Raw genomic sequence first — 24,707 nt, 5'->3', positions numbered from 1 at the left:
ATTCTTAAGTCCAATTTATCAATTTTTCCTTTCATGGATTATGCTTTGATGTCAAGTCTAAGAACTCTTTGCCTAGTCCTATGCTCCAAACATTTTTTTCCTAAGTTCCTACAAGTTTTATAGTTTCATTTTACCTTTAAAAAAATATATATGTATTTATTTGGGTGCACCAGGTCTTAGCTGCAGCATGTGGGATCTAGTTCCCTGACCAGGGATTGAAGCCGGGCCCCCTGCATTGGAAGCAGAGTCTTAGCCACTGGACCACCAGGAAAGTCCCCTCATTTTACTTGTAAGTCAGTGAATCCTTTGAGTTAATTTCTGTATATGATGTGAGACTTTGGTCAAAGTTCACGTTTTTGCATATGGATGTTCACATGCTCCACGACCATTTGTTGAAAAGGTGAAGTAAAACCAAACGATATGGCCACATTTTTTACAAGGGTGCAAAAGTAATTTGCCTGAGCTCCGTGGATCTGTAAATTTGTTTTTCCAAAATGTAGGAAGTTTTCAGTCATTATTTCTTCAGGTATTTTTTTCTATTCAAATCTATTTCTCCTCTTCTCTTGGACTCCTATGACATGAATGTTAGACTTTTTAATATTGTTGCTCCGGCCCCCAAGGCTTTTTTAAAAATCTTTTTTTCTCTTTGTGTTCAGGATGTTTTCTATCGATCCATCTTTAAGTTCACTGACCCTTTCTTCTATCATCTCCATTCTCCTAGTGAACTCTTCCAGTGAATTTTTAATTTCTGTTATATTTTCCTGTTCTAAAATTTCTCTTTGGCTTTTAAAAATAGCTTCTGTTTGTTTACAGAGAATCTTCCCATTTGTTTCAAGAGTGCTCACCCTTACATGTTGGAACCGTGGTATAACAGTTGCTTTAACATCTTTTTCTAATAATTCCAACCTTTGGATCATCTCAGGCTTGATGCTTGTTGATTGCCTCTTTCTTTGAGAATTCTTTTGGTTTTCATGGTACTCTGTAGGTTGAATAATTTTGGGTTGTATCCTAGACATTTTGAGTATTATGTTGAGACTTGGTCCTGTTAAAATTCTCAAAGGTTCTTCTGTGCTGATCTGCAGGTGCATCTCAGGGCCAAGCCCAGGATTTCATACCTGTATGTGAAGGACCCTTCTCAGGTGTTTCCCTTCTGTGGTTTTTCACACCCCAAGATTCTCTGGCTAGAAAGCTGGGATTCAGCCTCTGCGTTGCTCTGCACTCTTATGACCGGGACCACCTGAGGGGCAGAGTGGCGAGGGAAGGGAACCTGCAGGACCACCAGCACAACTGTTGAGGGGGTGTGGCTTCACTACGGGCTCTGCTACGGGGGTGTCCTAGCTGAGGAGAGTGATCGCACTGGGAGGCAAGCGAGGATGAGTGGAGGTACACAGTCTGAGGAGCACAGGAAAGGCGGGGAAATGGAGGCCCAGGGTGTGGACCACACTTGCCAGGAAGGGACCATGAGGGTATGGATAAGGCTAAAAAGAAGGGCAGGTGTGAACAAAGTTGCTTTTCTTTAAGAATAAAAGACCTGTATATATATATATATATATATATATATATATATATATATATACAAAAAAAAACAAACAAACAACCAACACAAAATCCCACCAAACTCCTTGTATTCTACTCAAATGAACTTGAATACGCTGAAATAACTTTGTCGTTAGAGACAGTGACAGTCTTTTCGAGCTCATTTCCTCCAGAAAATCTCCCTGCCATCCAAAGAAAGATGGGCATCTACCTACAGTCGCCGCCACCTGCCTCCCCGGGCCCCTAAGCTCCCCGACAGCAGGGCTGGCGTTCTCTTCCTGACCACCTTTTAGGGCCAGCACAGTGCAGTGTGCATGGCAGGAGTACATGAATGTTTGTTGGAAGAACGAATATGCATGAATGAGTGAGGACTGGCTCCAGGACCTGGTGTGCCACTGGCACCAGCCCGGTCTGGAGGGAACGAGCATGGACTAGAGGCAGGGGCTGGTGATCAAACGAGGCCCCTGGTGAGAACAGTGCTTTGTCTAGCTACTCTCCAAAATATCTAAGTGTCTACCACTAGAAAATAAAACACACACACACACACACACACACACACACACACACACACACACACACACACAGAGGAGACTAGAAGGAAGGCCAACAGGGATAACATCCAGAGAGTGGACCTACGGACGACTACTTTTTTCTGTACGTTTTGTGTATTTCACCATTTTTCCTGCTCCAATTCTAATCCTGAGCGCAGGAAGCTGCTTCCAGACTGCTGATTTAGACTCTGGGACGGACTGGCCCCACAGGAGGATGGGGACCGTCTGCACACGTGAACAGGGCTGATAACCCAGGGCCATTCACCTCCTATGGCAAGTGCGCAGACTGACTGGTCTCCTTGGCATCAACGAGCACAAACATACTGGGCTCACAGCGACCCCCCCAAGGTGCCCTGTGAGGCTCAGCCCGGTCAGCAAGCTGGGCTCCTCTGTTTATTGCCAACAACCATCTTATCCTCCCCGAATCCCACACCCCCGGGGTTTCTCCGTCTTCAGGGAAGGAAGACAGGGTGTAGGGGACAGGTGGGGGAAGAAGCAGGAGTGCTGGGACAAAGTAGATGGAGTCCCGGAGATGGAACTGTGCCCATCTGGGACACCTCCATAACCCAACTTCATGGTGCGCACCCCTGGAAGGCGGGCAGGGGAGATGGCAGCCCATCTGGGAGCTCTGGGTAAAAGCGTCTGCCACCACAAGATAATAAACGGCAGTAATTAGGCCTTCCTGGAAAACTGGGTAATACTGTTATTACAACGTTTTATTATCTGTATGTTTTACACGAATTTAATTGCCTTCAGCTGCTATAATTTGGGAGCCATGAGGGCGAGAGCAGAAATAATAACGAACTGAACCACAAGCAGACCCAGGGTCTGGGGAAGGGGTGGAGGCTGCTTCACTGATGGGCTCTGGGAGCCTGGGGCTCTGAGATTCTGATCTGGCCTGCAGGAGACAGCCCCCAGACCCCACGGTCCCAGGGGGCACCAGACAGCAGCCCTCAAATACCATCCACCCTGGGAGGGTCGGTTCCCAAGAGAATGTAAGAATTATCTCCTCTCTTTGCATCGAAATGAAAATCACTACCCTTGCCCCCTAAAGCAACCTAGATTCTTCCACTCCAGAATTCATCTGAGTCAGTTACTTCTGTGGCTTAGGGAGTGCTAAGTCGGACAACACAACTCTCTTCTATTTAAGCAAAGCCATTAATAAATATTATATTGTACTTTACAAATCAAAAGAAAAAACAGAAGCTCTCTAACTACAGACCATTCCAGCCAGTTGACGGTGAACAAAGCCTGACTCTCACAGCTTAAGCTGAGGAAGTTATAAATTATCAACGTGTCGAGCTTCGCCCTCTGAAGCTTCTTTTCCAGATCTGACCGTGAAGCTGAGTATCCTGTCTTTAAGTTCTGTTCATTCAGCAAGAGAGACATCTTCAATTCTAGCTCACGAAGGCGGACGGTGCTGACGTCAGGGTTTTATCTGCACCCTCCTCCGCCCTGGCTATTGCAATGGCGTTTTGAATCACTCTGTAACAGCTTCAATAACCTGGAAATTTGCAGAGTGGATAATCAGCTACAGCTTGAACCTCCCCCAAAGTTCCCTCACTGATGACCCTAATGTAGCGGCAGCAGCAACAGCAAATCGCAGCGGAGCCAAGGGGCCTGGATCAGGAAGGCTGCACGTGTAGGCTCTTCTGGGGGCGTTTTCCCGAAACTTCTCCCTGGAATCGCCTGCATCTTTGGGTATCGCCTTAAGAATTCAGAGCCCTTTATACACTGCACTTTTACTAACTTCCTAGGAAGAAGACACAGAAGACTAGAACGTCTTTAAACCTGTCTTCGTGTGTGTGCTTCGTCCTCCTTTTAGGGTGTGGGGTCCCTGAGAGAACTGGGTTCTACTTCCTCTCCGTTCCACAATGCAGTGATTAAACAGAGTCCTGAACTTAGAGCAGCCACTTAAAATATCCTGAAAGTTGTGTTGTTTTATAAAATCTGCCATGGAAAATTTCTCCTTAGTGCTCCCGTCACACCCACACACACACCCACCCACACCCACACCCACACCCACACGACTTGCATGTCTAGCTCCATTTTGGTACACTGACTTCCATCAATAAAAGAAACCAACAACGAGAGATTCTTCAGCTCCACTGAAAATACCCGTTTCCAACAGATTCCATCTGAAACACTATATAGACTGACAAATGTCAAAGACAGAGAAAGGTCATCTATTTTGTCTCTGCTCATTTTAAAAGACAGTTGCTTTACAAGATTCTTACATTCTGCCCCAATCTTAACACCATCTCCCTTTTGGGACAGTTCAGGCCCACCTGATGAAGAACTCAGATTTTACGAAGACTCAGGACTCCAATAGAGGGGACTCTTCCTGTGTGAGGCTGGGCCCTGTAAGCCTGATTATTATTAAACAGGATGAAATTCTTCCTTTGGGGAAAAGGTCAGAATGAACCTAAGTGACAGTGGAGCCAGATGCTTCATTTATAACCAAGAACCAGGTGAGGCCCCAGGAGGGCCTCCACCCATGAGAGCACACATTACCCAGGAGGGATACCCCTTCTGGAGGAAAAAGTGTCTGAGTGATCCACTGAGAGGCCCAGCTCCTCTCGGAAGACGCTGCAAAACGAGTTTCCACATTTTCCTGACTTCTCAGAACTTACACAAAACCTTGATATTTGTTTCCCTTCCCCAGTCTCTATACCTAACTCTTGATCAAACATGTTGGTGGTACCAACAGGAATTTTGACTTTTCCTCCAGTTCCCCGGCAAGGTTTTTACCCAATGCATTTATATATCAATACCTTGCCGGACGTCCACTGACCTGATTTCCCCACAGCCCTGACCCTTCGCGAACACCCTCCCCAGGCTGCTCCACGCGGGCCTCTTACCAGCTGCCCTGTGGGGCGACTTCCTCTCCGCCGCCTGGCTCTCCTTCCTGGGGTCGGCGGACGGCCCTACCTTCTCGGGGTCCCGGGGGCTGGCGTCGGGGGGCGCGGGCAGCTGGGGGAGGGTGAGGGTCTGCAGTAGCGGCTTCCTGGGCAGGGGCGGCTTGGAGCTGAGCTGCTCGGTGGACCGGGTCTTCGCCTTCCCCGGCTCGTTGGGAGACCTGGCGCCTCGGGCGGCGGGGCCCGTCCCGGGCGGACCCTTGTCGTTCCTGGAGAGCAAGGTCAGCCCTCCTTTCTCCAGCCTGACCTCCGCGCTGTACCTCTTGATTCCCCTCCCCTCCGGGCAGGGCGCTTCTCTGTGTTTGAAGGACAGAGACGTGGAGCGGAGCTTGACCGGGAAGGGGCTTCCGTCCCCGCCCGCGGGCCTCTCCCGGGCGGCTGGGCCGGGGTCCGCGGTGGCCGCGTCCGGAGAGCCGCGCTCGGCCGGGGCGGGCGGCTTCCGAGGACCGGGCTTCAGGCCCTGGGGCTCGGCGGGCGCCGGGAGGTCCTCGAGGGCGGCCTCGCTTTTCCAGGCCGGACCGCTCCTGAGAAGCGGCAGCCGGACGGCGGGGCCTCGGGGCTCCAGCAGGCGGCCCCCCGCGCGCGGCCACTCGCGGCCCGACGACACCGAGAACTTTTTGGCGGCCCGCGCCTCGCGGCCTCCTCGCTCCATCTTGCGCTCCGGCGCCGCCGCCTCCGTGGGGGATCCCTCCCGCTCGGCCCTGGGGGGCTCCGGGGGCGCCGCCTCCTGGTCCAGGGATCGGGGTGCGGGCGCCTCTGCAGGCGACGCCGAGGCAGGCGGTGAGGGGGCCGCGCCGAGGTTCGCGTTCGCTGTCGCAGCCGAGGCCTTGTGCTTCAAGCAGCTCTTGGGGGCCGGCGGGCTGGGGGCCGGGGCTGCTGGCCCTGCGCCCTCGGGACCCGGAGCGTCCAGAGTCAGTCTTACCTCCTTCGGACCGGTGTGGTCTGGCCCGTTGGGACCAGAGGGCGTCTCCCAGGTGGCTATGGGTCCGGGCTCGGGAGGGGTCGTGTCCCCCTCGGGGATGCAGGGAGATAATCGACCCTCGACGTCTCCCGAAGCACAAACCACCTCGTCTGCTGTGTCCCCGCCGGGGGGACACCGGGTTTCCAGGGACAGCTCCTCCCTTGGGTTTTCGTTGTCGGGATTAGGGTGAGGGTGCGGGGAGCCTTCTGGGCAAGACGGGGACTCCGAGCGGGGGTGTGGGCTCGACACGGGCTCTGTGACCTCCATGACCTCCGGCGTGGCCAAAAGGCTGGAGGGGTTCTCCCTCGGGGGGTTCTCATCCTCAGTGCTAGCGGTGAACGCCGGGCAGTGCTGCAGGCGCGCCCGCCGCGCACGGGGCCCCACAGGTGGCAGCATGGTCGCCTGCCCCCCAGGCTCAGCGCCTCTGTCCTGTCCCCCCTCCTGCTGCCCAGAACTGGGCTTCTCCTCCGTGCTGACTTTGGGTAGCGGCTTCTCGTCGTATTCCTCCTCCTCTGGGGTACACGTCAGATCGCTCAGGGATTCGGACTGCGCTCTCTAAGAGGAATAAAGTGGACAAAAGACAGCATCATTAGGACGAGTATTAGGAAGCCTATGGCCTCCCCATCGTGTTCAAGGTTTAATTAGGTTTAAGGGAAGCAGAATGTCTCTAAAGCTGGCACTCAAGTGGACATTCACACACAGCTGTCTTTTCTTAATCCTCCCTTACTGGAATCTTGCCTCCCAAGTTCAGCTTTCAGCAGAACTGAGGCCGCTATGCCCCTAAAATAAATGTTGCCTGAGGCTCTCAAGGCCAAGCTAGAAACCAGTGGACACTGCTCTACAGAGTGAAGCAAAGGGAAGGGGACTAGCATCGGCCGGGTCTGCCATGCTCTGTGCTCGACATGGTTACCTCACTAACTCCCTGATTGGCTCCAGTGAGGAGAGGATTACTATTTCCTGCTTGCACCTGGAGAACTGGGAACTCAGAGAGGTCCCTGCCTTGGCCAAGGCTGAGCTAATAAGTGGCCCAGGGGCAAAGCTGTTGCCCTCTCTGACCCCCTGTGCTGCCTCAGAGCCAGTGTCCCCAGCCGATTCCTTCTCTCTGCAGGGATGCACCCTCATAGCAAAGGCAGAGGCTGGTTTGCCTAAAACATGATTCCTATCATCCCACCACGGTCAACAGCAAACCATAGCTGACAGGATAACGCCCAAACTTTTCAGCTAAATTTGAAGTCTTATATTCTGCCGTTTTTTATTTTATTTTTTTTGTCTTTTTGAAATTTTTATTTTATGCTGGAGTATAGTTGATTTACAATGTTGTGTGAGTTTCAGGCGTACAGCAAAGTGATTTAGTTATACATATATCTATTCTTTTTCATATTCTCAGGTGGGGGGAGGGATAAATTAGGAGGCTGGGATTAACACAGACACACTACTATACATAAAATAGACAATCTATTCTGCCGTTTTAAATGGTCTCTCCCACTCCCTGCTCTGGTCAAGCCAACCCCCTGCCATTTTACGTACCAGACTCTGGGCCTGAGTGACTGGCCGGCTGCCCTCCAGCCCACACCTCCAGGGCTCCACTAGCACCCCCAGAGCTAGCTCTGATCCCACTTCTACAGGAGGCTTTGCCTGGCTTAGCAGTAAGTCATGGCCTCGTGCTATTTTTCTTCCGAAAGGTCTCTGGAATCTAGATTTGGTCCACTTCCTCCCCACCATCCACAGAGTCAGTTCTTGCTCTCTTAGGAAGGAAAGGAGATCAAGGTAGTCATGATTCATTCACAAGCAAATGTGAAAATGACCGAAAGGCTGAGGGCACTGAGGCTGGTGTTTTTGAAAAGTTCCTGATTTCAGACCTGTCTTTAGACTTTATAGAGTCACCCAGGCTTCTGCACAAGGGCAGTGCCCTCCTTCCTTCTTTTTAGCAAACACCCAGAGAAGTGTTTGCAATAGGTTATTGTTGTTGTTGTTGTTTTAACATTTTCCAGCTGGCATCTGCTTGCTAACACGACATAACTGGGATGTTTGTGACGACACCTAAGCCAGCTTTGCCGAGATGCACAACCCTATTCCCCTGGATTCCAGAAGGGGAAGATGCGAAATCCCCAGAAGAATTTTCAAAAGCTGCAGGTTCCTAAGGTGTGACTGGCCTTTTGTTACTACAGGAAATCCTCGATGTGGAAACCCCTTTAGGACAGTGGCTCATGTTTGCAAACTACTGGAACCCACATTAGGTCAACACAAAGCTGAGGAGCGGGCCTGGCTTGAGCACATCCAGCTTGAGCCACTGGCAGCTCCGAGGGGTTACAGTGGGAGGCCAGGCAGAAGGAAGGCTGGCACGGAGCGTGCGCTCCAGAGGGTGCCCCCCCCCACCCCGATGCTGAGCAGAGGCTCTGCAGGGAACAAAGCGGCACCTACCTGAGCCTGGGCTCTCTGGCCAGGACAGCAGGAAGGATGCGGATACCCGCTCCACCTCCGCCACCCACACCTTGCCTCCCGCTCTGGGCCCTCAGAGCAGCTTCACCCCCTGGGACCCTCCCGAGGAACTGGAAGCAGGGGACCCACTGCTCAGCTCGCACCCAGATGGAGACTCTAGCATGGCTGCCTGCTCATCAACCTCCTCTCTCCAGAAAGAAAGTGTCTCTGGGCAGCACGCACATCATCTACGGGCAGAGGACGGGCACAGTGGGCAGTGCCGGTGTGGAGAGGAAGCATCTGTTTCTGACACCCGGGACTTGCTGGCAGCTCTGCCAGCCAGGCGACCTCGGGCTAGTCATCTAATCACGCTGCTCCCGACAGAACAGAGTTAATAATATTGCCTCTCCTGGCACTGCCCGGGTTGGGATGAGGACCAGCTGGGGTGGTGAGATGTCAGTATAAACATTTACGGGCGTTCCACTTCTACTGCGCCAGAGCCATGCACGGGGCACGGTTCTGAGCAGCAGGGCAACAAACATGCTGAGACAACCAAAACCTAAGCTGGCCTTCCGTGCGTTCCTCTTCCCCAACCCCTGCTTTGGCGGGGGCAGACGGGTCCAGCCAAATGCAGCCCTGAATAGGCTTTTCAAACTTGTAATAAACATCACGATCTTGACAGCCAAGGTTTTTTGTTTGCTCGTTTTCCTGTGCCAGATGGGATTTTGGGTCTATGAGCATCTCCTTCTCAGCCCCGTCATTCTCTGCGGCCAGGTGGACCCCACAGCCTGCTTCTCAGCTCCTCTGGGGATGAGGCATTGCAGGCACCACTGGGCAGCAGAGAAGGTGACAACCCTACATGGACCTCGAGCCCCTGGTCCCGTGAAGACAAAGCACTGCACGAGCGAGTTCTCAGCTCCCAGAGGGACGAGCTGATGACTGCCCGGGCAGCACACCAAGGAGGGTCTGTCCTTACAGGGGCACCACCCCTGTGCTGCTAAGTAGGTCCTCGCCCCAGGCAGTGTCCATTCTAGCTGTTCAGCTTCTCCCTTGGTCATTCAGGCGTTTGTTCATCCATTCACGCGTTCAACTAACGTCCACGCAATGTCAGCTCTGTGACTAGTGTCGCCCCAGGGCTAGAAGTACAGTCTGCTCACGGAAGACTGGCAATAAACAAGTGAGCACCTCCATTTACAAAGGTCACGTCCGTGTATAGCCAGTGCCGTGGAGGAAGTGCCCGGGGTGATGGGCAGGTGGGCTGCTTTCCACAGGACGTTCCTGGGGAGCCCCTTTGGGGAGGGCCTCGGAACCCATCCCCCAAGGACTGAGCAGGGGACACAGCCGGTCCCAAGGCCTGGGGTGGGAGGCAGCTTGGTGAGTGCCAGAAGCAGAAGGGAGGCCACAGCGTGCTGAGTGAGAATGGAAGGAGGTGGGCAGGGCCCGGCTGCGCCAGGCCTGCAGTGTGGACATCACACTGAAGACAGTGGGAAGGTAGGGGACCCAAGGCACAGAGCAGGTTCTTGGCAAGCGTTGCAGAATGAAGACCGAATGAATGAGTGCTTAGGACGGGAGGGACATATCTGAGTTAGGTTGAAACCATGAGCACCCCCAGCTCCTGCGGCATGGTCATGGTCCCACAGCCCTCGCGGGGTTGGGGGGACCAGGGGCTCGAGGTCCATGTAGGGTTGTCACCTTCTCCGCTGCCCAGTGGTCATCCCCAGAGGAGCTGAGAAGCGGGCTGTGGGGTCCGCCTGGCCACAGAGAATGACGGGGCTGAGAAAGAGATGCTCGTAGACCAACATCCCCTCCCTCCTTCCCTCAAGACAAGATGGTGGGGTGTTGAGAAGGTACCCTGGACCAGCTCGGCACTTCGGGGGGGGGGACCCGCCCACCCTGCCCCTGCCCGGTTACCGAGGACAGACGCCGCATTTTGCTGCACCGCTGGTTGCGGGGTTTGACCAGGAGCTTGTGCTTGGCCGCAGAGTTGTCCAGGCAGGAGGAGAATTCTGGGGGATAATCGAAATCAGCCACGGGGGCCACGCTGCCGTCCGAGGTCCTGGGGGAGACGGAGGTGTCGCTCACTTGCCTGGAGAAGAGCTGGTCAGGAGACTGTGGCCGGGACGAGGAAACCACACAGACCTTCAGGGCACAAGGAACACACAGGCCAGGCCGTCAGCTTCCCCGAGGAAACAGTACAGCCGGCACATCAACCTCCCCTTTCACCGGGCTCATCTCTGGGCTGGGGGTTTGAAGTGTCGAGCCAAACCCTGCAGGCCCATCACTCATTTCCAAGAACCCGAGTCCTAGGTAGCCAGTAACTCTGCCTTCGCCCACCCACGGCAGCTGCACAGGTGCTTCAGACAAGTGCTCCTTTCTCCCATGACACCGACCAGCCCAATTCTTCCAAGGGCGGAGTCAGGCTTGGCCCTGTCTCTGGAAGCCATGGGGGGTGGCTCAAGGGTGTGATTTCACAGGCTGGGGCACAGCCCATGCCAAGCCCTGCTCTCAGCATCCCATCATTGCTCACTCTAGGGTTCTGTATCTTCACGCCTTCTCTTGGGACCATCTGGCTGTAAGTTACCCCTGTTAAGTCTCAAATATTTTACTAGTTCATACCTCGGCAGGAAGTAACTGAAAGGCAGCAAAGGGCAAAAGTGTCGCCTGGGAGGAAGGGGTTGGGGGGAGTCACGTGGAAGAGTGATGGTAACACCGGGTTCTCCTGCAAAGACACTTATCAGCATAAAGTAGCAGACAGGCACCCACCGCGCACCCGGGGGAGCAAGGTGCAGAGGGAGACCTTGGGAGGGGCGGGGCTTTAGTGACAATCCTGCCACCTGCAAACAAACACAGCTTTCTGTTCCAGCATGGTGCTCAATATTAGGGTCAAGTTCACACTTTTTCCCGAAGTGTTTTATTTTCCAGTTTCTTTTACTAAGCGTCTTAACCACGTTTAAGTGTACAGTTCATTGGTATTAAATACATTCATGTCATTGTGCATCCTTCACCACCCACCACCTCCAGAACTTTTCCTCTTGTAAAACTAAAGCTCCATGCCCATTAAACACTAAGTCCCCGATCCCTCTCCCCCAAGCCACGGCACCCACCCTTCTGCTTTCTGTCGCTATGAACTTGACTAAGTACCTCGTATAAGTGGAATCGTACAATACTCGTCCTTTCGTGCCTGGCTCAGTTCACTTAGCGTAATGTCTTTGAGGTTCATCCGTCTTGTAGCCTGTGTCAGAATTTCCTTCCTCTTCAAGGCTGAGTAATATTCCACTGTGGGTATATACCACACTTTGTGTGTTCACTCATCCAGCCCAAGACACCTGGGCTGCTTTCACGCTTTAACTACTATGTGTAATGCTGCTACGAACGTGGGTGTACAAATATCTCTGCGAGAAACTGCTTTCAGTTCTTTTGGGTCCATACCCAGAAATGAAATGGCTAGATCATAAGGTGATTTTATGTTTAATTTTTCGAGGCATACTGATTTCCACAGTGGCTGCACCATTTTACAATCCCACCAACAGGGCACAGGGTACCAACATCTGTCTTCATGTTCTCTCTCCAACACTTGTTATTTTCTGTTTTCTTTTTTTTCTTTTTAACAGTAGCCATCGGAATGGGTGTGAGGTGGTGCGCTGCTTACATTTTAACCTGAGACCATACTTTTATGCACCGCACGATGATTTAGTAAATGCCCTCCTCAGGAAGGAAGCGGTGACAAGAAGACACAGGAGTGAGGGGCTCCCAGGGGCCCGGGTGCATCTCGCTCAGGGTCTTTCCCACAACCCTGGGCCACACAGGAGCACGTGCCCAGCAGCCTCCCCCACCAAACTAGAGGAGGAAACGGAAGGAAGACGCTGTTCGCAAGCGCGCCACTGACGCGGGGACCACCCGCTGCAGAGGAACGCATTTTCCCTGTTAACATAAAGTCCCTTGTATTTTCCAGTGCAAGTACAAAGCTTATTCCTGTCGATGGGGAGAAGACAATCACCAAAATGAGAGGAAAAATGGTTCTAAGTGAACATAATCTCTTTTAGTTCTGTGGTTTTAGCGATCGGGGTTCTTACGGGAATAAAACAGGAAAGATTATTTTGAAAATAAACCACAGGACACCTGGCCACGACTCCCTCCGTGCCTGTGGCTTTGGCTCTCACTGCCGTAGCTGATGACTCAGGAGGCCCCCTGCGATTGGACGGGAGACACCTTCCCCAGAGAGTCCTCCTTATAAGGTCACAGCAGGATGGGTCCATTTCACAATCACACAAAATCGTCATTTTCACCCCTGTGTGGAGGGACAGTGGATATCCACACTTGGTGAGATTTGGGGTTTTATTTTTCTTACTGCCTGGGACTCAGGAGAGCAGATAAGATGAGCTGCTTTGCAAACGCAGTGACTCCACCAATGAGGACGAATTCTCCTTCTGTGACAATGTGGGCCTTGGGTCACCCCTCTATAAACCCAAAGGACAAACATTCCCTGCCTACTCTCCACTTGGCTCCCCCTGCATTTGCACTGCCTGAGCGGATGGTTCACTCTGACCCTGAGGCTGGGGGCCTCGGGAGGAGCTGAATGTCCCTGACACTGGACAAGGGCCTCTGTCCCCAGACAACCCTGCACTGGCCGTCACGGCTGGTCTTCCCTGTAGGGAACCAGACTCTCGCTTCTCTCTGAGCTGTCGTCCTGAGAGTCCTTGGGGCCTGGAAACACCAACACCTTCCCGATCGAGGAGAACCAAGTTCCGTCTCTGATCAATGAAGCAACCACTGATGGGGTGGGGTGGGGTCTGGAGGAGGAGGAAAAGCTGACCTGCATTTTTACCTGCGGGCTGGCGGCATCTGGAGCTCACGTTTGCATTGCTTGCTCCCAGCCCCCCAAGTTTCCTGGAGTCTGTGCTTCTGGATGATTCTGGAAGTGGATGATTTAAGAGTCTAAAAAGTGGCCCTTTGTTGGGGGAAAATATGGCTCAAAGAGCCCTGAGGAAGCAGCCTGGAATTCAGAGGCTTCTGTGGGGTGACCCTGGACACAGGGTCCTGGACACCCTGACAGACAGCTGCTTTACCACATTTGTCCTCAAAAAGAGAGGCCCTGCCACTGGGGGAGGGTGGCTCATGGGGAATGGGCCCCAGACACAGGGCAGGGGTGGCGGGCAGGCTGGGGGAAGCAGGGCAGGCACTGACCTCCCTGATCCCATTCAATTGTCTCCCAGGTCCCCCGAGGACACAGACCCAGAGGAGAGGGATCCAGCCCGCGGCCTCACCCACAGCAGGAGGCCTCGCCTTCTTTTGCCATCAGAGCTGTACCGTCTCCCCTGTTGTCTTTCCTTGTCACCCAGAGCAAATCAGACCTGCCAGTTTGCCACCTCGACCCCTTGTTTCCTACTTCGTGGTCGGAAACCTAGATTAGGACCTCTTAGATGTAATTCTACCTTAAACATCACTAAAGAGATTTCCTCAGTCGTTACCTCACGTGGTAATGAGATTTTAAAAATAATTCCGTGTATTTCCTGAAAAACTCATCCCATCAGAAAATGTCACCTTGGCAGTGTCATCAAATACTTGTTAATGAAGACCTTTCTTCGTAATAATCTTCATTAAGTTCTCTGTCAAGCACGTGGGCCCGTGTAAGGCGTCACACAGGAAAAAACCCAACAGCCTGCAGTCCCATCCTTTTGGGGTTTAACGTGCCCTCACATCAAATAGCATGTGTTACATAAATGCATTTTAAAGGGTGCTTTGTCTCCCCCTCTCGATCGGCCCCCTGGACCCAGAAAACTATCAAGGCACAACAAATGATCACTGTGTCTTCAAAAACCATGATGATAAAGATGATAGTTTTTAAGTCTTAAAGGCTCAAATTTTGGTTTCCGATGAAGCTAGTGGATTGTTCCTACTACCCAATACTTGATAAATTCTCAGAACGTTTTTTTAAGATGACATCACTACCAAAGGAGGGGTGTTGAAAAGGACAAGGTCAGCCCTGCCCAGTATGAGTGGCTCCCAGTCAGCGGACTGTGGAATTTGTGCATCACGGTGCTTTGCGGGTTTGGGAGCTGGGCTCACTCTTTAATCCTTAACAGATTTAGAAGCTACCCGCTCTCCTGTACCGTCTGTCCCAGCTAAACGCAGAGAACCATGACGCCGGGAGAGTCAGAGAACTGTGGGGTGGAAGGAGCGTGAGTCAGTCAACAATGGCTCGCCAGACACATCCCCCCAACCACGCAGCCTGAAGCACACACAGTCACATCCACTCCTGAGGCTGTGGCCACTGAGCTGCTGAGATGCGTGTGTCACGTGGTGATGACACCTTAACACGGCCATCAGACTGTCCACTTGCCCCTCCAGTATTTTAAGGTGCTAAGGGGTGCAGGGTGGGCTTGGAGTCCAGGCAATGGGCCAAATCTTCCTCCTTGTCTTCTCTGCTTTCTCCTCGAGGTGGGAGAGCAGGTGTGGGTGCCCTACTGCCCTCTGACCTGCTCGTAGAGCAAGCAGGGACAGGTTGACCCTAGGGCAGAATTCTGGAGAGAGGCATTCTCTGGCCTTCTGTGCAGAAACCCGCACCCTGGGCGTGTTCACTCTCAGCTACACCACAGCTCTTCCTCTGCCTTTATCCGTGGGGCTCTGGGAACCCACAACGGCAAACAAGTCAGGTAAATACTCCCCCTCCTGCCTTTGCAGGGGGGCTTCTGAACGTCCAAGTGGAAGTGACGGCTGAGTATATTTCAGAGCAGCACGGAACCTGCAGGACTTGCCTGAGGATGGCCCTCGACCAGGGCACAGGGACCCTCCAAGGACACACAGGGCAGGGGTGTGGCTATATACGTCATGGGTCGTAACACGGATGACTCCAACTCCATCCACCCCACAGCAAGGCTTGTCTACAAGGGGGAAATGATCCGCTGTTTCATCACTTATGTACTCATGTAACATAAATGATATGGATTTTATCACTGAGCCCACTGTATGGGCTCAAACTGGCAGCACCACGAGCTATACTGTTTATACTAGGGCTCTCCAACCCCAACCCGGTCGCGGATCGGTACCGGTCCAAGGCCAGTTAGGAACCGGGCCACACAGCAGGAGGCGAGTGGCAGCGGGTGGCCAAGTGAAGCCCCATTTGCTGTTCCCCATTGCGCACACTACCGCTGGAACTATCCCCCACTTCCCCTACCCCGCCACATCCCCCTCCTCGGCCCCGGTCCGTGGAAAAACTGTCTTCCATGAAACCAGTCCCCGGTGCCAAAAAGGTTGGGGACCGCTGGTATACACACAAAAAAGTTCAATTCTTCCTCCTGGATTCCAAAGGGGGTGGGGGACTTCTGGGATCAGTTCCCCGCCCTGCTGAGGTCAGAGACACCTCTCCTGCTTGTCAAACTTTCCCTGCTGCCCTGTCTACCAGCGCCATGCCTCACATTTCTACCCCTAAGCTAACAAGTTCTCAGAGTCCCAAACTCAGATGCAGGAGCCTAGACTAAGTCATATATGTTACCACTCCCTTCTCCCTCCAGCCAAATGTCATGATGACAGAAAACAGATTCAAAGCCGTTTTCCTTCTTTTAGATGAGATGCCCGGTCTGGTCATCTGCTCAGACAGGAAAAACGAGGTATAGGGTTGATTGTATCAGCCCTCTATCCACCATGGAAAATGTTCCCCAAACCACATCTCCTAAAGAGACCCGAATTTCTGCTCAAAGAATGAAAACAAATACAGTCCAAGGCCTGACAGTGGGTTCCAGTGACCTGGCTAGAATCCCTCCTGGCTGCATTGAGCATGAACCAGCACGGGAGTCTAAGGGGAACACACACGGGGGCCACCGGAGTCCCCGACAGCCCTATGTGGCAGGCGCGGATGGAGTCGAGGTGGTGCAGGCTACACTTGCCTTTATGGTGGTGCCGGGGCCGATGTCGTGCAGCAAGGACATCTCTGGGGGGCTCCTGGGCAGACCGTCGTCCTCAGAGCTCATGCCAGCATCATCTCCCCGCCTGGCCGGAAGGCCCCCCGGAGGAGGTGGCAGCCCCATTTTCACATTACACTGTATTTTTAACTAGATCGGAATAAAGAACATTTGCTGTTGTTTTCGTCAGCAACTTTTCTCAACAAATGCTCCCACTGCAATTCATTCATTCAAGAGATATTTTCAGCACCCTTGCCTGGGGCAGGGAACTGAACTGCGAGTCTGCCACCAGCTCTGCCGCTGTCATCTTGAAAATGAGTGGTTATAACTGAGAATGAGGTATGGTCCAATTGTAACTAACTGGGTGAGTCTTGGGAGAGCTGCGACGTGCATGCAATTGGGCTTTAAAATAGATCAAGTAAACCCAGCAGAAATCATCTTAAGACTTCCCAATGCCTACCTGACATACGTACCCAGTGTCGCCACAGGGAAAAGTTTACCTGCAAAGCTTTAATCCGGTCACACACATTTTCTTGGGAAAAGACCCGCACCGGCCGAGGAGGGTCCTGTCCCGACTCAGGAATGAAAATACTGTCGTGTGAGAGCGCCCGGCTGCCCAGCGTGCCCCTTGACTCCCTAGGACGAAAGAAGCACTGTGACCCTCGGCTGGTCCCGGGGGGCTTGGGATGGGGCTAAGGGCACATGCTACAACAAGCCTTCAGCTGCATTTATTTTTTTTTAACTGCTTACGACTTTGGTTCATCCTGTCAAATACCACGGTCAATTATTAGGAGCTTTGTAGAGATAGGGATTTTTCTAACAGATCTGAAGGTTATGTGAATTCTTTTCGTTAAGGGAAAAACCAAGGTCTGACGAGGTGTGAGGTCTAGGACAGCAGGCCTGCAGAGAGGAAGGGCTGGCAGGGGGCCTGGGCTGGCTGGCAGGCTGTGCAGACTGTCCTGGGTGCCCAGGGAGGTTGAGGTCTTTCCTTGTGGGCAAACATGCAGCCCCTCAATGGGCTGGAGACCGTGTTTGCACAGCAGGCTGAGGGCTTGCCAGACGGAGGCATCCTTACAACGTGGTCCAAAACACACACGTCCACGGCTGGGTTTGAAAAGAACTGCGATGTGCAAAGCCACAACCTCATCTCATTACCTGATGTGATCTGTGCAACCCAGCCTGTGTGCCAAGGTCCTGGGGCGGAGATGGCGGCCCCTTCTGGCATCACCATCCCAGCCCCTTCCCCAGCCCCGAGCTCAAGGCTCCAATTTGGAACTGAACCCACAGGACATTCACAAAACGTGCTAAGAGGATGTGGGAGTTATCGTCAGATTTTCCTAGCGGCGCTGGCGGCCTGAACAATAGGTGGAAGGAGGTGACTGAGACACGATGATGAAGGAAGGAAAGCCTGTCCGAAGACGCTGCCACCTTCTGCACCAACAGCCCTTCCCCCACCCCAGCCCTGGGCATCCTGTCCTTTGTGAGGCATTAGGGACTCCTGGGTGTGACCCCGCCCCATGTTGGTTAGTGATGTTTTCTAGCTTCCTTCCAGCCGCTAGAGTAAGTTTGCAAGTGGGGAACCCACAGCTCACAAATGTCCTCATATTTCTGGGAGAGAGTGAGGCCGAGTGAAAGAACCAGGAGGGCCTCCTGCTAATGGCAGCTGTTGTTACAGAGATCATATGCACACCTGGGCTGCCCTCCCACAGCGGGCAGCCCATGGCCACACCCTCTGGAAACCATAATCACTGCCCAAACACCTCCACTCTGGGTGTAACTAGAATTCAAGACAGTGTGAAAAGGCCGCTGCAAAGACACAAAATGCTATATGCTCAAGGCCATTGACTACAGCATCATTTATAGATGCAAAAGACTGGGAAGAGCCCACATGTCCCTCAGCAGGTGCCTGAATAAACTATGGGACGTGATATACTAGAGGCTCTGCAGCTGACCAAAGGGGTGAGGGGCAACCCTGTGTGCAGGAAGCACCAGACTCTAATAAGTGAAAAATAAAAACGGAGTGCAGACAGTGCTGTGTTAGCTCTGTGTGGGAAAGGGGGTATGAACACATACAAACATATGTGTGTTTGCGTATATTTTTAAAAAATAAAAATAGAAAGATAAGGAACCAATGAATAAAAATAGCCTCCTTTAGGGCTTCCCTGGTGGCGCAGTGGTTGAGAGTCCGCCTGCCGATGCAGGGGACACGGGTTCGTGCCCCGGTCCGGGAAGATCCCACATGCCGCGGAGCGGCTGGGCCCGTGAGCCATGGCCGCTGAGCCTGCGCGTCCAGAGCCTGTGCTCTGCAACGGGAGAGGCCACAACAGTGAGAGGCCCGCATACCGCGAAAAAAAAAAAAAAAGTCTCCTTTAAGGGGAAGGATAGAACAAGACGAGACTCAGGGTACCAAGGTTTCTACTTATACTTAGAATGTTGTCTTTGAAACTATGAAAACATTTTGCATCGTTAAAAGACAAAATCAAACAAAAAGGGAAATCAGCCTCTAAAACTAGAAAACAAACAAAAGGAAACAAGTCTAATTTTATATCAGGTTGTCAGCATAAACACAGAGAAAAGAATGATTTCAAGTGACTTTAACTTGACATCCAAGTGACTTTTGACTCTACATCTGTAATAGGATAAATTCTAAGAACAAAAAGCACAAAGACAGCAAATTGTACTTGGTAGTCTTAGTAGCAATATTAGTTTAAAAAAACAGTGCAGAACAATCTTTATAGTATGTAACCTCCGGGTGCGAAAGGGGGAAATGAAATTATTATAAGTACATTAAATGATGAAGAAAATAAATAATTTTATTAGTATCATTAGGAACCAAGATTTCCAGTAAAATAGAAAAGTGAATTCAAACAAAGAATCAAAGAAGCAACAAGTCTGTCTAAATAAATTTGAACTGGAAATACCAGTGAATTAATGATTTATTTTTCTCTTAAAAAAACATATTTCCTAGCTACATCTACTGGAAAGGTCTAGAAGCAATGACAGCCAACTAACAATCATCAGCCCTGGCAGGCAGACTGTGGTCGCTAAAAACCATTTCACACTAAAAGGAAATGGCTGATTACAGGTCTACGGCAGGAAATGTACAAACTAACTTGGGATTTCTCATCATGCAAGAAAGCAAAGAACCTTCCAGAGACAAATGGGGCCATGTCAAAAGAACCAGGAGCTAATCTGAAGTGACTCTCAGTAGAATAGGATGGGACCGTGTGAGCATAAAAATGAACAGAGACTGTCATGGGTTAGGGCACATCAAATATATAAAAATCCATGCATTCACAATGATAGTCAAGAAAAAAAAGAAAAGAAAAAAAGAAAACTCATCACTCAGTTTTGGAAGTTTGCTAGGGTACCAGGTCATTACTCTGAAGGTAGATGGATAAAAAGAGAACCAAGCATTACCCTGCTTTTCCTGTACAACTTGTATTTCAGAGCAACCAAGGAGTTGATGAAGGAAAGGTCTTCTGCATAGACGAATGCTAGCTAGCACATATGCAGAATGAACGATCGAATTAGAAAAACCACCATTTTACAATGAAATAATGGATCTAGTAATGATCAGCAGCAGGTGTAAAAACCATCAGGTGAAGGTTCGTGGATGGATCACACTGAGAGAGACCCCCTGAACCCACCGCTCAGTCTCAGCATCACCAGAAGTGGGACAAACAGAAAGCATGTGCCTTGTGATGAGATGTGACAGGAAGTATCCAGGACCGTCTTGAATCTAAATCTAATTAAATATCGAGATCCAGCTACCATTCTACGAGAAATGCAGAGAATACAGACATGAGTCCAATGATACCAAAAGCAAGCAAATCCCGATGTGGGATATTCTCCATTTGATCAGTGACATGAAACAAAGCAGGAAGGGTGAAGGAAAATTGTTATAGATCAAGAGACTCAAGAAGCATAACCCCACTGACACAGTACATGGGCATCAACTTCTTAAACCCACAGGGTTTCATGTGGTGTGTCAGCCTTAATGTACCTTGGTAAGTGGACCTTTTTGCCCATGGTGATGGATGACAAGTTGCTACACAGTCTAGAAGGCTCACGGACTCTTCAAAGAGGCTAAAGAGTACCTTTAAATTTTTGTCTCTTATACAGTCAATTACTCTATGACACAGGAACCAAGAATATATCACGGGGAAAGGACAGTCTCTTCAATAAATAGTGTTGGGAAAACTTGGACAGCCCCATGCAAAAGAATGAAACTGGACCACTATCTTATACCATACACAAAAATCAAAATGGATTAAAGACTTGAACGTAAGACCTGAAACCGTAAAACTCCTAGAAGAAAACATAGGGAGTAAGCTCTTTGACATTGCTCTTGGCAATTACTTTTTGGATTTGACACCAAAAGCAATGGCAACAAAAGCAAATATAAACAAGTGGGGGCTTCCCTGGTGGCGCAGTGGTTGAGAGTCCGCCTGCCAATGCAGGGGACGCGGGTTCGTGCCCCGGTCCGGGAGGGTCCCACATGCCACGGAGCGGCTGGGCCCGTGAGCCATGGCCGCTGAGCCTGCGCGTCCGGAGCCTGTGCTCCACAACGGGAGAGGCCACAACAGTGGGAGGCCCGCGTACCGCAAAAAATAAATAAATAAACAAGTGGGACTACATCAAATTAAAAAGCTTCTGTGGCACCATACTGTAAATCAACTATACTTCAATAATAAAAAAAAAAGCTTCTGCACAGCAAAGGGAACCATCAACAAAATGATAAGGCAATTTACAGAATGGGAGAAAATATTTGCAAATCTATATCTGGTAAGGGGTTAATATCCAAAATATTTAAAGGACTCATACAACTCAATAGCAAAAACCCAATCCAATTAATAAATGAGAAGATCTAAATAGACATTTCTCCAAAGAAGACAACAGACGGCCAACAGGTACATGAAAAGGAGCTCAACACCACTAATCATCAAAGAAATGCAAATCAAAAACAGGAGACAAAGCTTCAGATCTGTTAGAAGGGCTTTTACAAAAATGACAGGAGATAAGTGGTATCGAGGATGTGGAGAAAAGGGAACCCTTTTGCACTGTTGGTGGGAATGTAAGTTGGGGCAGTCGCTATGGAGAACAGTATGGAGGTTCCTCAAAAAAATTTAAAATAGAACTACCATATGATCCAGCAATCTTGCTTCTGGGTATTTATCTGAAGGAAATGAAAACAGGATGTTGAAGAGATATCTGCAGTCCCATGTTCATCACAGCATGATTCACAATAGCCAAAACATGGAAACAACAGAAGTGTCCATCAATGGGTGATGGATAAAGAAGACGTGGGACATATATGCAACAGCACATTATTTAGTCATGAGAAAGGAGGACATCCTGCCATTTTCAACAACATGGATGGACCTTGAGGGAATCATGCTGAGTGAGATCAGACAGAGAACGAAAAATACTCTATGATCTCACTTCCATGTGGAATCTAAAAAAGCCGAACTCATAGAAACAGAGTAGAAAGGTGGTTACCAGGGGCTGGGGGGTGGGGGAAATGGGGACATGTTGGTCAAAGGGTAAAAACTTCCAGCTATAAGATGAGTAAGTTCTGGGGATCTACAGCACAGTGATTACAGTTAATCATACTGTATGATATACTTGAAAACTGCTACGAGAGTAGATCTTAAATGTTCTCACCACAAAAAAAAAACGGTAATTAGGTGACATGATGCAGGTATTAGCTAATGTTATGGTGGTAATCATGTGGCAGCATGTAAGCGTATTAAATCAACACATTGTACACCTTAAAACTCCCATAACATTATATGTCAATGATCTCTCTCAATAAAGCTGGGAAAAAAAGAGAGAAAGCTCTTGTCTCACCTCTGCGCTGTTCTCTAAGGACATTATTTGCACTTCCCGGGTGTCATCATAACTCCACCCCAAGCTTCCGCTCCTAGCATCACTCTAGCAAACTTTCACCAGTAACTGAAGACCCGCCCCTGCCAGGTGCTGAGAATATAAAGATGAAAGGGGCACTGTCCCCACTCTCCATGGGCTCTGGTGACAGATGACGGACAAGTGGACAGGTCATTTCAGCCCAGCTCACCCCTCCTGCTGTGTTCTTATTCCTTGGCTGGAGGGGCCGCTGAGTGTTCTGGTCGAGAGACTGGGTGGGTAGAGGCGAGTGTTATAATGTCCCTGGGGCTGGCCCAGTGAAGACATGTAACAGTGAGCGATTAGTTCTATACGATGATGTCTTGCTCCCCAAGAGTTTGGAGCTGCCTTAAAAATGCGTGTATAGCCCGTCCTCTCCACTCTTCACAAGGTCCCATGTGGGTGCCTCCTATTCCCAGCCAGCACCAGAAAAAAAAACAACCTGAAAGACAAAGCTCAAATCTCTCCTCTTTAGTCGTTTGGCGCCACCAAGCGGTCAGTGTAATTTCTACTCCTTTAGAAACAGGCAAGGAGACTGGTGAGGAAGGAGGGGACAGGACCCCATCTCAGCACGGTCTGTCTCCCAATCCCAGGGTCATTATGCCTTATCCTCAAATTAAGGAGCCCATGTTGTTTAAAAGAAACAAAACCTGGCATGGCAACAGATCTGGTTTTGTTTTTGTTTTTGTTTTTTCCCTTTTACTCACAGAAATAACTGCTGGAATAACCAAAGCATATGTATTATAACTATATTCTGATGAAGTACAAGTTACAAAAATACAGATTTCTTCCCTAGACTTCCCCATATTTCATACCTATTGAAATATGGGTTTCTGTTCTTCCTAACAATATTTTTGGATGATTTTTCTAAGACTGAACAGCAAGAAGCCTTCCCCCTACTCCTCTCTCTCTCTCCAGTGGAAAATTTTCTTATTGGGTTACTGAGGACTCAGGCTTAGAGAGATGTATTTTTCTGGTATAGTATCCAGGTCCTCAAAAGAGTTTTAAGTCAAATTAAATGAGGGATTACTTCCTAATCTTGCTACTTTCAGCTGTAGGACATCGGGCAAATTTTCCGAAATTTCTCTAAAGCTTGGTTTGTTCATTTATAAAATGGTATTTCTTACCTTCTCTTTCATAGTTATGTAGACTTTTTTATTTATTTATTTATTTTTTGCTGTACGCAGGCCTCTCACTGTTGTGGCCTCTCCGGTTGCGGACGCGCAGGCTCAGCGGCCATGGCTCATGGACCCAGCTGCTCCGCGGCACGTGGGATTTTCCCGGACCGGGGCACGAAGCCGTGTCCCCTGCATCGGCAGGCGTACTCTCAACCACTGCGCCACCAGGGAAGCCCTAGACTTTTAATATATACACACCTGGCACATAGCGGGTACCTGATAATGTTCCCCTACCCCCCGCTCCAACTTTCTCCATCCCTATGTACGAAAAGACAGAAAACACCATATCTATGGAAGAACCTCCAGTGGAATTACCTAGGAGGAAAGTAAGCTCAGAAACCCACCAAGTTACCATGACAACTAGCCCAAGTATTGGGGTCCTCCTGTGACCCCTCCTGCCCCTTCGAACACACAAGCCTGAAGGATGGAAAAGGCAACTTACTCCAGCTCATCCTCTGAGTCGTAGCCCACTGGCCCTGACTCGATGGCAATGACCTCATTCTTTGCCTGGCTTTGTTTCCAGGTGCTACTTCCTGTGGAAGAAGGAGATTCCTTTCTCTTCTTCTTCCCAAAGAACTTCTTAAACGTTTTGAATTTGGACTTTTTCTTTCCTATGCAAAAAGAATGCATGTGAGTATTTACCAGACACGTATGAGATGTGCACGAGAAGGAAAGTAAGATTTCTGTCCGTGCATCCATTATTCGCTCCTGAAAAGTCCTTTTACCACACAGAAGGTTGTGAAGCACACAGCATACCATTTTTGCACACCTGAAAACATCTTGATTTCTGTCTGTTTTGGACATTGAATAAAACAGCCAAGAAAGCTTTGGAGCATGATCACAGAATCAAGGCACAAGCAACTTCCCTCTTACTTGAAATCAACACTTTTTTAACATATCTTTCACTTCCTTGGTTCAATTTATTCCTAAAGAGTTAATTTTTTGATGCAACCATGCTTTTTATTTCTATTACCATACATTTGTTTTGCCCATTCTTGAATTCATATGGCACATCCTGTATGAGTAGAATCATACAGCATATACTCTTGTGTGTGGCTTCTTTCCCTCCATATACCGCTTTTGACACTTTGCATGGTGACGCGTGCATTTTGCATGCTTCCTCTTTTTCTAAATTGCTAAGTAATATTCCACTGTATAAATGAAATCAGATTTTAATCCCTAAAATAAAAATAGTCAAAAGCAAAAATTCCTGATGAGGTAAAGCCCGTAAATGATAACCCAACTTATTTTCCAAAATAATCCTCAAGTGCTAATACACATATATATATATGTATATATAACTGAATCACTGTGCTGTACCGCAGAAACTAACACAACAT

General features: G+C 50.0%; 1 protein-coding gene across 8 annotated transcripts in view; it reads right to left on the bottom strand.

The window, feature by feature from the left end:
- The window catches only part of CRACDL (CRACD like), a 121,913-nt gene that overhangs the window by 15,032 nt on the left and 82,174 nt on the right, over positions 1-24,707 (bottom strand). For 7 of the 8 annotated variants that reach the window (XR_004521789.2, XM_073791063.1, XM_073791065.1 and 4 more), the window contains 6 exons: positions 23,810-23,978; positions 22,362-22,421; positions 16,783-16,918; positions 16,268-16,432; positions 10,296-10,523; positions 4,949-6,521 (listed from right to left, as the gene is read on the bottom strand). Coding sequence is in view for 7 of the 8 variants with exons in the window: in XM_073791063.1 (XP_073647164.1) it covers positions 4,949-6,521; positions 10,296-10,523; positions 16,268-16,432; positions 16,783-16,918; positions 22,362-22,421; positions 23,810-23,978 (2,331 nt within the window). In the remaining variant the exon portion in view is untranslated. The remainder of the gene's footprint in view (positions 1-4,948; positions 6,522-10,295; positions 10,524-16,267; positions 16,433-16,782; positions 16,919-22,361; positions 22,422-23,809; positions 23,979-24,707) is intronic. The other variant, XM_033838473.2, reaches the window with a different exon arrangement.

This window comes from Tursiops truncatus, chromosome 14 (genome assembly GCF_011762595.2).
Source record: "Tursiops truncatus isolate mTurTru1 chromosome 14, mTurTru1.mat.Y, whole genome shotgun sequence".
Lineage (NCBI taxonomy): Eukaryota > Metazoa > Chordata > Mammalia > Artiodactyla > Delphinidae > Tursiops > Tursiops truncatus.
Note: the sequence above shows the minus strand (reverse complement) of the source record. Positions and strands in the feature narration are given on the sequence as shown.